Source organism: Neodiprion virginianus, chromosome 5 (assembly GCF_021901495.1).
Source record: "Neodiprion virginianus isolate iyNeoVirg1 chromosome 5, iyNeoVirg1.1, whole genome shotgun sequence".
NCBI lineage: Eukaryota > Metazoa > Arthropoda > Insecta > Hymenoptera > Diprionidae > Neodiprion > Neodiprion virginianus.
In genome coordinates, this window is record NC_060881.1 from 8,082,734 (window position 1) to 8,096,413 (window position 13,680).

The window sequence follows — 13,680 nt, forward strand, 5'->3', positions numbered from 1 at the left end:
GTCTGGAATCGGACGAAATTTTTATAATAATCTTTCGTCATATAGACACTGCATCATAGCTACGAGAATATAAGTTTATATAGTGCCGTTATGCCCTTGTTTGGAGTTTCGAACATAGGTATACACTTTCCTTTCTCTCTCTCTCTCTCTGCTTTATTCCAGTATATATTTTACACACATGAAACAACTGCGTCCTGTTATAAATATTATATCATATCGCTTATTTTACACAAGGGCGATCTTCCGCTTTATACTGGTAAGAGCGATGCCGTTTCAATCCAATGTTGAACTTTCATCGAGGGCGCAGATGATTACGAAATTATTAATGGTTGATTCATTCCCAATATATAGGACACGTTGACATGTCTTTTTAGCATTAAAATCATGGTACATAGTCGTAATCGTAACTCGGTCAAGTTCATTATTTCTTTTCGAAAACGTTATTACCACTGCTGGGTAAAAAATGTTTCGATAGATCCGTTTAAAATAAAAAAACGAAAAATGCATTCTAAAACATAATTTAAATAGGTAAATGTAAATGGTTACATTTAGAATATTTAAAATGTTAAAAGCAATATGCCGTTTAAATTTTAAATGAAACCATTTATTTAATTTAATTTATTACCATTAAATAAACCAAATATTATCCAGCAGTTATTATTAGTTAAAATAAAAAATGAAAACAACCGGTGAACAATTATTATCAGTACAAATCCTCAGGTGTAAAACAATGTAGTGCAATGATTTGTAATCGAAAATTCTTTCTGTATTCATAATACTTTAAATTGTGATACGTGGTTCAATAACCGTTTAGTCATCATTTATGAAAGAACATTCAAATCGATAATCGAACGTCCGCGACTCGCGCGAATATTATTTGAATTTATTCACTTTTTTCACGTGTATTATAGTTTTAATACATATTTTACATTTCAGACTTTAGAACACATTTACTATAACTATGTACACACCTCTCATGTGAATAGACTGATACATATATAGATATTCATGGCATGTTATATACCGCAGTTATATTACCGACTCACGTGCCGCGATATATTTCGGATCGTTCGAAATGAGTTTGCGTGTATGAGTTCAGTTTATACCTAAAGTACATTCGTCTTTATCATCAAATCACAGTCATTGAGTTAAGTCATTTGATAAATGGTTAACACGCATAATCCCCAGTGGCGCAATTGGTTAGCGCACGGTACTTATAAGACAGTGTTCGTGAGCAATGCCGGGGTTGTGAGTTCGAGCCTCACCTGGGGAATTATTTTTGTTTAATTTAATTTTTTTTTTTTTGTTACATCTTACCCTCTCACTTACGCCAACGAAGTGATATTCTTGAGCGAATTGAATTATCAGCCAATCTTTGGTTAATTAACAATTGAGATCTTTGTATAATTTGATTTTATGTTTCAGTCGGCAGGATTTTTCAGTACAATAATGAATAATGAGGGGTGATAATAGCAAAGATAATAACAAAGATAATGCACTGTGACGCCAGTAAAATGGATGTAGCATTCGCATTTCCTTTCTTTGATAAAAATCCGAAGAAACAATTAAAGGTACACGATTAATGTTAAAACTAAATCAGGATTATGGTAACAATATCTAGGATTCTATAGACAAATATTTCATTCATGTACATGTTTATTAGCACAATTTTTATCATCTACAGAATATAAAGTACCTATAATGTAATGTTAAAATTAATCTATTAACAATCTTTTGCTTCTGTTTCTTGCTTCGCAGATTCAGCAGTAGCAGCTGCAGCAGCAGCAGCTGCGGCCTCGGCATCTGCAGCTTGCCTGTTTCTCCAAGCCAACATATAGGATCTCGGGTGAATCGGGAAGAATCCGCTAAGGCCAAGTAATTCTGCCACAGGTTTTGACATTTGGGCGCCGTTAGCAATCCAGTATTGTATCCTTTCAAAGTTGAGGGAGACCAATTTTTCATTCCTTTCATTTACAACCTCGTCGAAAGTTCCCACTTGCTCGATCGGCGGCGCACGGACCTCTTTGAAGGACTGTAAATAGTAATGTTAAAATTATTGGGTGCGAGACAAGAGACAGGTGAAGATTAAGAATTTGTCGAATGAAAAGTACAAAGTTTTTTCACCAAAAATCATCAGCCCGTCGATGAAACGAGCCTTGATCTTTTGGTATGACGAAGCGATGGATATTGTGCAAAGATTTATAAACTCCTTAATAATCAGGTTAACCTATCAAACATCGTTCTCACCTCCATAACAACGATGTGGAAGAAAGGTCTGTTTGTACAGCCGTATCGTGCGAGTCTGATAACTTTTTTTGCATTCTCAGCAGTTACTATTCCAGTTCCGGAAGCGGGGTGCCATGGCATCTTCGGCATTTTGATGCTGTTATTTGCAGGTTTGTAAAAACTCGATCAACTATCCAACGTAACCTGACGTATCCTCTCTAACCTCGCGCGAGGTGATGTTTGATCCGCAAAGAGGTTAAGTTCAAACTTAAGATACCTAGTTCAAGCCAAACAAACGTTGCGTAACGTGTATCGAATCTAAACGCCGGCAATATCCGCAATTACGTAATTTCAAATGCCGTAAGAATTTCGTCGTAAGAATTTAAAGCTTGTATTATATAAAAAAACGTCCTCCGTAGCCGCGAACAAAAGTTCGGGCATCGATACGTCTATGCTTTTTCGAGCGTTTTCCGATTTTTTTTTTGTCCATGGAATTTTACGATTTCCGTCGACTTTTCAGTGCAGTGGAATTCCTATGTTTCGTTGTAGCATTACTGCTAATTACCAAAGAATTGTTGAAATTCCATCGTTTTAAAAAATATAAGCATACCGGTGTCCGTCGATATTTGTCACCGCGATTCAGGCATGCCCACGATTAATAGAAAATATAACAGCAGTTACGACGATTTGGATATATTGCCTAGCAATCGCAGAATTTTGAAACGGTTCGAAAATATTGAATTTTGAATTTGCAAATTGTTGCCTGTTGTTGCCGTTGACGCCGCCACGCGGCGCGCGCATCGATGTTTCGACGGTCGCGTCGCCGGGGGGTTAATGAGCTTTGAAGGGGGGAGCCTGGGGTCACGTGACCGAGCTGCGTTTTGAGCGCACTAACCAGGTACGGTAAAAATCGTTGTTTTTTCGTGATATTCGCCCGCCGCCTACGAGAATTAAGACAATTTGTGATAGTATAAAGGTAGGGAACGTAGAAACGTGAAAGTTGTGCATTTCACGGGTGTATTTCTCCCCTTTTTTCGACGGTTTTTTCATCAGGTCTTCGGGTATTGATGGTCGAGCAAGATGATGGGTTGACAAGCCTTGTCTGGGAAATGGCGTCTCTCGTCCACATGGTTGGATAAAATTGCCACTTATTTCTATCAATTCGGCACGTATATCGTAACGGATCCTTCCGAGGCCCCTTTCTACACGATGGTATCGATTTTTTTAAACATTTTTTTCCAACCCCCGTACCAACAACAGTAAATCGTGCAAGTTTCTTTTGTGTGCATCCGGGGATCGCCCCAGCGTTGCCACACGTCAAAAAATCTCGTTTTTCACTTCACCATTTTCCATGAAAATTATTAACACCTATAGACTTGAATTTCACATTTCAAGACACTTGATAAACGCACTTCAGTTCATCGTGCGTTTCGTACTTTTAAACCTCCCAGGATACTCAGCTTCGTTGTAGCCGTAGAGTCAACCGCCTCTATCTGGACACAGTAATCTATACACTCTCAAGTTCCATCTTTTTAGATATACTTCATTCATTGAGGTAAAACAACCAATTGAATTTGCTATAACTATACCGTTTCATATTTCGTTTCTAGATAAATCGTCAAGTCTGAGCTTGACATGTATACAGATCAACCAGTGTGTCGGTGGGTCTTAAGATTTAGAATATCGTCTCTCAATAGCTGAATTATTAGCAATGTAAACATGGCACGTCACACTTGCAGTAATGTGAGCATGTTTGCTATCTTTCAACGCCTTTACATAGGCGTTATGATATTATCGATAAATTTTAAACACCAGACATTACTGCTCGTCAGACGTGTTGTAGGGTTCTTTTTACGCAGGAAATACCTCTGAATCATAACATTATAATTAGCGGAACGAGATAACAAAGCATCATTAACGTAACCAGTCGTTCATTTGCAAGGTGTCTTAACAACCTGTGGATCGTGGAAATCTCAGAGGTTTCGATTTCGCAGGGAGCTCTTGAGACTTCCATAAAACCGTATCAGGAAAGTTTGAATTTTCAAACAAAATTAAACCACACACATCTGTAAACACTGCTTGTAGAATTTTGGTACAGACTAATAATTTTTGGTGAAATAGTACACGTATCAATGCCTCAATACTATTATGACATATAATAAATCTGCACCATATCATTTCAGTCTAACAAAATTTGAGCCTGAAATTTTTTAGCGATACATTTTTCTTGTGCTCTCCAATTTCCTTGAACTAATTTTCTTTACCATAGTTAGTTAGAAACAATTTTTGGGTTTCTAGCTCAGAATTTGAATATCTAAATATCTGTTCAAATATATTGTCGTTAGTTCATAATTGAAATGTGGTGCTAAGTGTGGATGAAATTGATCAAAAGGGAGAATGAATGAATTACGATACAAGTTTTTACTTTTGTAATAAGGAAATTTTTTATCCAAATAACCCAAAATTCTAAATTTTCCAGCCATCGGATGTCCAGTATTTTGAATCAGCATTTTTTTTTAAATTCCAGGACGACATTGAACTACAAGTTTCAATTTATTTGCAATAATGAAATTGATTTATGTAATTAAATTTTGATTAATGTTAAGGAAACATTAGATATGTATTGCATCGCCTTTCATTAATATAAATTATGTTCTTGTGGTTTCAGATTGTAAATAGTGACTGTACATAGTGTGATAGGTGAGTGACATAGGTGAACGAGGTTTTAGTTGGCAATGAGTGCAAGCAACAAATCGTCGGTGCCCTCCGGCGGGAGAGGTGCCAATAAGAACAAGTCATCACAGCAACACAGCAAGTCTGATCATCATTACTCTAAGTCCACAGACACAGCTAAACACGACAAAGCACAGGTACATGGAATAAATATCATACATATTCTTATGAAACATTAGTGAAACATGAGCTTCAGTAATAACTTTCAATCATATTTTCACTATTTCCTAATGTTAAATAGCTACCTAGGTAACATTTACTATTCAGCAGATAGTTGCTGAATCGTAGTGTTAGCAGCAACTTGAGTTTTCAATCCAAATTATTGATCGGAATTTCAGGTACATAATCATAGATCGATGCGCAATATGCACACGTCTATAGATGAGTTATAATTATAATATAACTTGGTGAATATGTTCTTCTGAAAAAAAATATTTCACCGTTAACTGCAGTCCTTATCTCCTGTAAAGTTTATTACTCGTTGCACAGGATGAATTGCTCAAATCGCTAACAGCTTCAACTACTCTTTTATGTATTGAGTTTGCACAATGATTTTGAAAATTGTCTAAACCCAGTTTTCAAATGGCGTTTTATTTAAATTTTCTTGTTGCAGCCTAATACGGACCAGATGCGACACGCACAAATCATTGACACTCGGATGGCTGGTGGGGAGGATCCGACTCTAAAAGAGCGCATAAAGCAAGTCATGGACATGACGCGCCGTTCTGAGGACGAAGTGGTGCTAGCTTTGCATGATTGTGACGGCGACTTAGATAGTGCCGTGAATAATCTGCTTGAGGGTGTCACGCAGGAATGGGAAGTAAAAAAGAAGAAGACCCGCCAACCGGGAGGCTCAAAGCAGAATGCTGATCAATCAGGTGGTCAGGACGATGGTGGGGATTGGGAAGAGAGACGTAACCAACGGGGCGGTGGGCCTCCACGTTTGCGAGGACGCGGAGCAAACCATGACAATCGTGGCTGTAAGAATTACCCATTATTTCAAATTGACAAATCAGAATACCATTAAATTGTTTAATCATTAATGATTTTCTTGCTGGTCACAGGGCGTGGACGAGAAAATAAAGAGAATGAACGAAACATGGAAGATGGTAGCCGTGAGGGTGGGTATAGCGGAAACAGACGTGGCAGAGGTGCACCTGGTCGGTCAGGGCGAGGTGGTCGAGGAGGTGGCAGGGGTCTTGGACCCCGTACTTTTGCCAATCGAGGTGATAATGGCTCAGGTGCAACAGGGCACAGCTTTAGTCGACCAATTGACACTTGGACTGGCAGTGAAGAACAGCAACAAACAGTTCAGGAGCCCAAGATGGGTAAGATTTTATTTAAAATATCGTATATTTAGCAATTTCAATATGGATCGATGAAGCCTTAATCAACCATAAGAAAATTTTAACCCTGTAAGTGTCCAACATTCTGTGAAAATCTGGTTATATTCTTGAAATTATTACTTCTTTGAAAAATCTCTCAGAAATATACTGGAATTTTACATTTTTCTTGACAATTCCTTAAATTTTTTGGAACGATTCTTATTCATTGAAACAAAATAAAGTATCAGTATCATTTAATTGAAACTTTCTCAACTTCCATCTACTATGAGTGATTATCAAAAAACGTGTCTTCGAAAACTATGCCCTTAGCATTGAGAAATATTTGGAATTTTTCACGTCACTTTAACTGAAGACTGCGTAGTAAGAATAAGTTTTCATGCACATAGATGCCTGGAATAATCTCGAACCCACTGAAGATTGGGATAACGAAGAATATACCGGCTCTCTAGCAGATACAAAAGTTTTTACTCCAAGTGGTGGTTTGGCTGAAGCTACGCCTGGCGCAGAAGATCCTAAGCACCAAGAAGTTCAACCTCTACAGTCAACTCAATCTGTTAAACTGTCCCCATTGCAACAAGATGTAAGAGACACAAACTTTAGGAAACTATCTTTTAATGTAGAATCCGCTGTTGTAGGTTTCATTTATTAATGGGGAATTTTTTATCAGGAAATGCCCAAGTTGTCAGATACTCCTATGCAGCAACATCAGCAGCAGCTACAGCAGCAGCAACAATCCATGGTCTCTCAGCAACAGCAACAATCCATGGTCTCTCAGCAACAGCAGCAGACGCAGTCGATGTTGAATATGCCAACTATGCAACTACCTCAACAACCTCACGTCTCGACTGGAGGAGTTCTTACAGCTGCCCAGAGTCAATATTTTACACAGCTGACTCAACAAACAAGTGAAAACTTGAAGGCAGCCAATCAAGGCGCGTTCTCATCAACGATGAACAGTCAGGTAAAATTTATGATCTATTCAGTAATTGACAACAATGCGTTTTAATGAACAATCGAAAAATTTATTTGCGCATATTTATCAATTCTTGATCATTTTGTTTGTGTTTTCCAGCCCCAGAGGCAACCAAAGCAGCGACCCCGAGTACCTCCTCCTTCAAAGATCCCGGCCACCGCAGTTGAGATGCCTGGCGATGCTGTGAACAGTGGTATTGGATTTCTCGACGTGCAGTTTGGAGCATTGGACTTTGGAACCGATGCCGGATCTTTGGACGGCTCCGCGACCGAGAAATACAATGCTGCGAATTCAGCCACGCCTGGGATAGACGTAACTCCATTGACAAATGTCGCCAACCCTTCAAATGCTCCAAATACTCTGGATATCGAGACCAGCCAGACAAATACTAATCAGTATAACGCTACATCGCAAATGGTGAGTGTATACATGTAACAAACAGTTTAATGTATGTTTTTCCAAATTAACCATGTCAGATTTACATGTATTGCGCATGCATCCTCAGCAAAAGAGAGAGAGAGAGCTAATTTGCTGCTTTGATAACTTCCCTGTGGCCTGTTGTAACCTTGTTTCCCTGTCCCTGATTTCAGTTGTCAAGCAATGATAGCTTGCCAGTGTCTAGTGACCACTCTCTAAGTTCGCAAAGCGGTTTTGTCGCTCGTAGTGGCAATAGTGCTCCTTCTCTGGATATTACCAAGCAGGACTTCTCCTCCCAGGTATCTCCAGGGAACACACCTGGATATGGAACAACTGCTGCCTATCAGTCTCAGAAGACAGCTTATCAGCCTTCCAATGCGACACCAAACAGCTACAATGCATACTCAACTAGTACGCAATCGACCCAATCATCATTCCCTGCACAATCTGCTAGTAACAGTAGCAGTTACTCAGCTACAGCAGCAGTCACCCAGGTCTCTGGTTACAACACGTCATCCTCTTATTCCCAAAATAATGCCTCCACTTTCAATCAAACTTCCCCAGCTGCTGTCGCATCTGCGGCATCGACCTATAGCCAAAATACAACTAATCAGGTAACTATATTAATACTCGGGTAGATCTAGAGTGGTTTCATTGCTGTGAATTTGGAATTTGTTGAATTTCTTTTTCTATTTTAATCCACATTCCTGCATTCATCTGTCGTAATATTTTTCCAGGCGTGCCTAGTAATGCAACAATGTTTTCTGTTTTTTTTTTTTTTTTTTACTTTAGGTATTTCAGCCAGCAAGTGGTTACGTACCTGCAACAACGTCTCAGTATCAGTCGCAATCTGTAGCCACTAATACTGCGGCTAACAGTAACTCAGGTTACCAAGCAACCGGCTATCAAGGCTCCTCTTCATTCCAATCTACCCCACAGGCTTATCAAAATTCTGGAGCTAACTTTACGTCACCAATGACTCAAGCATCTAGCGGCTATCAAAGTGCAACACAATCGGTAATTATCGCTAAAATATCTAAAATATTACTTTACGCAATTGCAAGTATAATTCATATCCTTTTCTTTCATTGCAATTAATTCGTGAGAACTAATGCTCATAAATGACGATTTAGTTATTGTTCCAGTTGAAAAATCATCCAAAATTTGAAAAGATTTTGACATGCCGTTGTGCAAGTTTACTTTTATTTCTGTCCTTGCTGTTAATAGGTTTACGCCAGTGCGTATAGTAGTTATGGTACCCAACCACAGACCGGGGCTCACAATCATAAGCTCAACAGTGGTACAAATAAGGATTCGCAATACGATGGCAGTGCGACAACGTCCAGTAATTCACTCGCCACGACAAGTGCACCAGCTCTGGGTCTTCCGACTACAGCAAATAGTTCGCAAGCAAAAGCAACTAGTTCAAATGGTAACTTTGCCACACCTGATTTACGCAAATTGGTTCAGACCTCGAGTAAGATTTAGTTTTCCAATAATGCGAAATCGAATGGAATTTTGTGACAGCTGTACCAAAGAGCACGTCAAGTGGAGTCGTGACTGGCAGTGGCAGTGGGGCTGGCAGCATGACGGGTGGTAGTGCTGCTGGAAGCATGGCACCAATTCTCAGTCATCAGTATATCATGGGACAAGGCGTTCCGTATGCAGCGTTCCAGCAGCCAATGTACAGCTACGAAGATTTGCAGCTCATGCAGCAGAGAATACCACATATGGTCAGTGTTGAATGCAAATTTCTACCTTCTTTTTAGTATACAGGCAAATTGTACTTTTTCTCTATTTTTCTTAGTTGTCAACCTGTCCCGATATTGTCATTTCTATATCCATACCATTTTGACACTCTCGTTAATGGTTTTTACATACTTCAAATAATTTATCTAAACCTACAATCGATTATATGTCTATTATCTTACTATTAATATTCGCGATGTCTATGCAAGACTGTGATCCTTGACTTCGATCTTCAAAAGTTGAAATTTCGTAATTCAGATTTGCTTGATCCGATTATTTCTTATAGTAATTCACCTAAATACTTTACGGGGTTTTGAGTACAGTGTCAACATTACGAAATCAGAGAATAATACCTATCATGAATGTTTGGTAAATTAGTGACTTACATAAATATAATACAGAATCTCATGATTTACATGCCAATATATTAAAAATACTCCACTCATCGTGCATATTAAATTACAAGTTTGAGCCTTTCACATGTAAAACTACATAGAAACGCTAGGAAGTATATAATTGGTGCGGAATAAAAGTTTCTGTCATTCAAATATCACTGGTCTCTCGTCGAATATCGGAAGGTTTGGTATCGTACGATCATTTGGAAAGGGAATTAAGTTGCCCCGCGATACGTATTTGTTTTGGAATAATGCTAGACAGTTTATAATACAAGGATTTACAGCACGCTTGCAATGTTGGAATTTCATTCAAAGTGCTGAATTCACAGCTTCGCATAGATACTTCTAGTATTTATTGAATCTATGTCAATGCGTGTAGAATAAAAAACAGTATAACAGGTATCGTGCTCAAAACCCCTTAATACGAATGATTGTTCTATGAAACTTGCGACTATTTTTACTTTAGAGATGTGCCAGAAGGCCAAAAACCATTGCTTTTAATGTTGCAATTGCTGAATGTTATAATTTTTGTACCTACTGCTTTCTATTGAGAACTGAGGGTTTATTCAATACTAGATAAATTACGGATAATGATTATACTTATTCAAATTATTAAAGAATGACAATAATTACTATTAACTTGGTGCTTGGTAGTTGCTCGCTCGTATTTTTATTTGGTAAAAATTATTTGGTATATATCTTAATGTGGCATCACGAAGTTTATTATTCTAGTTTCTGGGGGCTGACTTAAGTAATGATAATGAAATATTTAATCTCGAACCTGCGGTATTATAAAGAGTGAATTGAAAAACTGTATCATCAATATACAGGGTCATTTATCGGTTGCTGAACATAAATGCAGAAAGAAGGTCTCACTTGTTCAAGGATAATGTATCCAGCAACCAATAAATGACACCGTATGATTGATATGCACTGGGTGAGGTGAAAAAAATAATTAATCGATGGTAGATTGAATTTTTGTTTATAATCCATTGCCCATTAATTTGATCAGTATTGTCATTTTGTAGTGCCGCTATGCTTAAATTGTGAATATTTTTTCAAGTAATCTGATCTTTGTATATCTAGGTGAACCATCAATTTCGAAATAAATCGATGGCAATATTTTTTAATCTTAAATTTTACAGTTTTGTACAGTTTAAGAAGCAATCTTTTTCCACATTAACTTCAAGCCAATGTGTTTCATTTCATTTCATTTCATTTCAAACCACTGCCTGGCGATTGATTCATTAATTTTTTACTTAATTCCAGTGTTCAATTTTTAAGCCTATGATTAATTACTTTGAATTTTAATTCTTTGATGCAATGCCAATTTATCGACCCTATTCTTTGGCAGAACCATGGCATGGCTCAACTGTCAAATAGTACTTATCCATCCAGTAGAGCCCAAACTATTAGTAGAACGATGGCTAGACATCATCATTGGTCCTAATTTAGTTGGCATAAACCCTAGTTTTAGTTAGTCTCCTTGTATCTGGAGTACACAGTGTATGCATGTAGTTTTGTGTTTGGCCTCCCTGACTAACGTGCAGCCCACTACTGGTTACTATGACGCGGCTCTGGGCTATCAGACGACTGGTCCAGCAACGAGTCTTGGAGGAGGGCGCGGGGACGCCTTGACTGGCGTCCAAGGTGTTCAGGGTGTTCAGGGCGTACAAGGGGCCTATACCAGTATTAGTGACGCCAGGTTTGCCAGAAATGATAGCAACGCGTCGCCAGTTCCCTCAACTATGTCTCAACAGGTAAGTTTTCCTCATACTCTAACCGAATTATGTATTCAGTTATCACTTCTTCACTCTTCTGGTACTGAACTTGAATATTTACATTTCAAGACTGCTACGCAGCATCAGCAACCGATGATGAACCCAACGTTACCACCTGGATACGCATATTTTGCATACGGTGGCGGCATGATGCCTGGAAGTTTTCAATATGGAACGCCCGCCATTTACCCAGTGAGTGTTGTGAACTCGTTTTGTATGGGTTTTTATCATTCTTGCGATATAATTACCTAAATACCTCTGATAGAATAGCGTTTTGTGCATTTTTAACATACGATTTTCCTCGATTGTAGCAGATTGCTGCAGCTGGAAATGCAGGTACAAATAGCGGCGCATATAGTGCAAAACCAGGTAGCTATGGGTCTGGTTACGGTGGTGGCGCTAGTTATGATGCTTTGGCAAGCGCTGGACCAGCTGGCGAGTATAAAGGTGCCAGCAGCGGTTATACAGGTACACAGACTGGCAAGACTGGGACGTCCACTGGAAATACCAACTCCGGAGGATCTTCCGCAACTGAAATCAGTGCAACGATGTATGGAAAGAGTCATGTTGCACTGAACAAGGTTAACGTAAGTCTACGTGGAAAGATGATAATTCACGAACCGCACCTTGTTTCAAGGCGTTAGGAGAATAAGTTGTTTGTTTTTTCAGTCATATGATAAGCAGACGTTCCATTCGGCCACTCCCCCCCCATTTGGGTTAGCTGGAAGTCAGAGTGCCGCTTTACCAGGTGGTTACGGAGCTCCGCATTTGTTTATTCCCACAATGCCACATCAGCTGCATCAGCCCTTACATCAAGATAGTGGCAGTACCACGGGACAGCGTTCAAATGCAAGTTCCCAGAACAAGGCTCAAGCTAAGCCAGGAGGTTACAGTCCAAGCTACTGGGCTGGTGGTAACTAACCTTAATCAGACGTAATACAGTTAGCGTAAAAAAGGAAAGATTGTTCAATTCACGTCGTCACAGATTTAGATAAGCTTTAACGATCTACATGAAAGGAAAAAAAACCAGGTCTAGACCAGATTTTATATATACAGGATATAGACGATTAAATAACTGGATTGTAATAAGACTTGGAAAATAAAAACTCGAACGAATTATATGAATTGGGGGATAAAAAAACAAACATAATGAAATAAAAATATAAAAACTTTCCAAGGAATGGAAGAATTAGACAATTCGTTTTGTCTCATTAGTGAGAGTTAATTTATAGACGAATTTTTTTATACATAATTACAAAGTAAGATGTATAAATATATATCAAGTGCTGTAGGCTATGAAACGTCCTAAAATCAAGAACCTGTGTTTGAACATTTCAGGTACGCTGAGATATATTATCATATAAACTTAGTGAAGATCAAAAATTCGTACATCTGTTGAAAAAAAAAAATATATATATATATATATGTAAACATACGTACACACACGTCGTATTCACTTAAATATTATAAAAACAAACTGCATTTATAACTAAGTAAATAATCAATTTAAGTAAAAGGAAAATTGAAAGAAAATTATAAAACTCCTAAAAATCACAGCTTGTTTTCTACAAATCCCCATGATTTTTTCATATCGATAATTAGGAAATGTTTATATATGTATGCATACAAATTTTAACACGAATACACAATTTTTCACTTAATATTATAAACGCTACCGAAGAGAAAAACAGGGAGATAGTAGGCGAATAAAATAATATACTTCTCTTTTCTTGGAGTGAACTTGAATATATATAAAGATTTTATAAGACATAAGCTGTATAAATATTATTAGAGATTACCGTCTGTAAAACGTGTTACGAATGATACTAAAGATCGATAAACAAACATAACGATAACTCACAATATTAGTATGATATATATATATATATATGTGTATGTATATATACATACATACATATATATATATATATATATATATATATATATATATATATATATATATATATATGCATGTATGTATAGTACAGTGTATATATATATATATATATATATATATCAGGACAATTGTTTAGTTCTTCCATTCGGCGTTACGACACCTC

At 37.8% G+C, this 13,680-nt stretch overlaps 2 protein-coding genes and 1 non-coding gene across 7 annotated transcripts; 2 read left to right on the forward strand and 1 right to left on the reverse strand.

The window, feature by feature from the left end:
* The first annotated feature begins 1,181 nt into the window (after nt 1-1,181).
* Trnai-uau (transfer RNA isoleucine (anticodon UAU)) lies at nt 1,182-1,273 on the forward strand. The gene is given in 2 exon segments: nt 1,182-1,219; nt 1,238-1,273. It is a non-coding gene; the product is annotated as a tRNA-Ile (tRNA).
* A 365-nt stretch (nt 1,274-1,638) lies between these two features.
* Nucleotides 1,639-3,098, reverse strand: LOC124304304 (probable 28S ribosomal protein S16, mitochondrial). Its single transcript, XM_046762319.1, has 2 exons — nt 2,248-3,098; nt 1,639-2,032 (listed from the first exon to the last, which is right to left on the reverse strand). Exons 1-2 carry the CDS (start codon nt 2,374-2,376, stop codon nt 1,724-1,726), a joined length of 438 nt encoding a protein of 145 aa, XP_046618275.1. The 5' UTR covers nt 2,377-3,098; the 3' UTR covers nt 1,639-1,723.
* Nucleotides 3,073-12,739, forward strand: LOC124304302 (protein lingerer). Of its 5 annotated transcripts, XM_046762312.1 has the most exons (15): nt 3,073-3,124; nt 4,895-5,096; nt 5,573-5,939; nt 6,024-6,287; nt 6,692-6,885; nt 6,973-7,266; nt 7,378-7,695; nt 7,869-8,309; nt 8,488-8,712; nt 8,923-9,127; nt 9,223-9,428; nt 11,390-11,599; nt 11,690-11,812; nt 11,932-12,207; nt 12,290-12,739. In XM_046762312.1, the coding sequence occupies exons 2-15, from the start codon at nt 4,962-4,964 to the stop codon at nt 12,539-12,541; spliced, it is 3,510 nt and encodes a 1,169-aa protein (XP_046618268.1). In that variant the 5' UTR covers nt 3,073-3,124; nt 4,895-4,961; the 3' UTR covers nt 12,542-12,739. The 5 variants fall into 5 exon arrangements, with proteins under 5 accessions (XP_046618268.1, XP_046618270.1, XP_046618271.1 ...); XM_046762314.1 differs by lacking the exon at nt 3,073-3,124 and having other exon boundaries at nt 11,935-12,207; XM_046762315.1 differs by lacking the exon at nt 3,073-3,124 and having other exon boundaries at nt 11,429-11,599.
* The last annotated feature ends 941 nt before the right edge of the window (nt 12,740-13,680 follow it).

Bases quoted from the DNA above. Each gene is read 5' to 3' on its own strand.
- LOC124304304 (XM_046762319.1), bottom strand. From the start codon at position 2,376: ATGCCGAAGATGCCATGGCACCCCGCTTCCGGAACTGGAATAGTAACT. The intron at 2,033-2,247 runs GTGAGAACGATG...TACTATTTACAG, and splicing joins TCCACATCGTTGTTATGGAG to TCCTTCAAAGAGGTCCGTGC.
- LOC124304302 (XM_046762312.1), top strand. From the start codon at position 4,962: ATGAGTGCAAGCAACAAATCGTCGGTGCCCTCCGGCGGGAGAGGTGCC. The intron at 5,097-5,572 runs GTACATGGAATA...TTCTTGTTGCAG, and splicing joins CTAAACACGACAAAGCACAG to CCTAATACGGACCAGATGCG. The intron at 8,310-8,487 runs GTAACTATATTA...TTTTTACTTTAG, and splicing joins GCCAAAATACAACTAATCAG to GTATTTCAGCCAGCAAGTGG.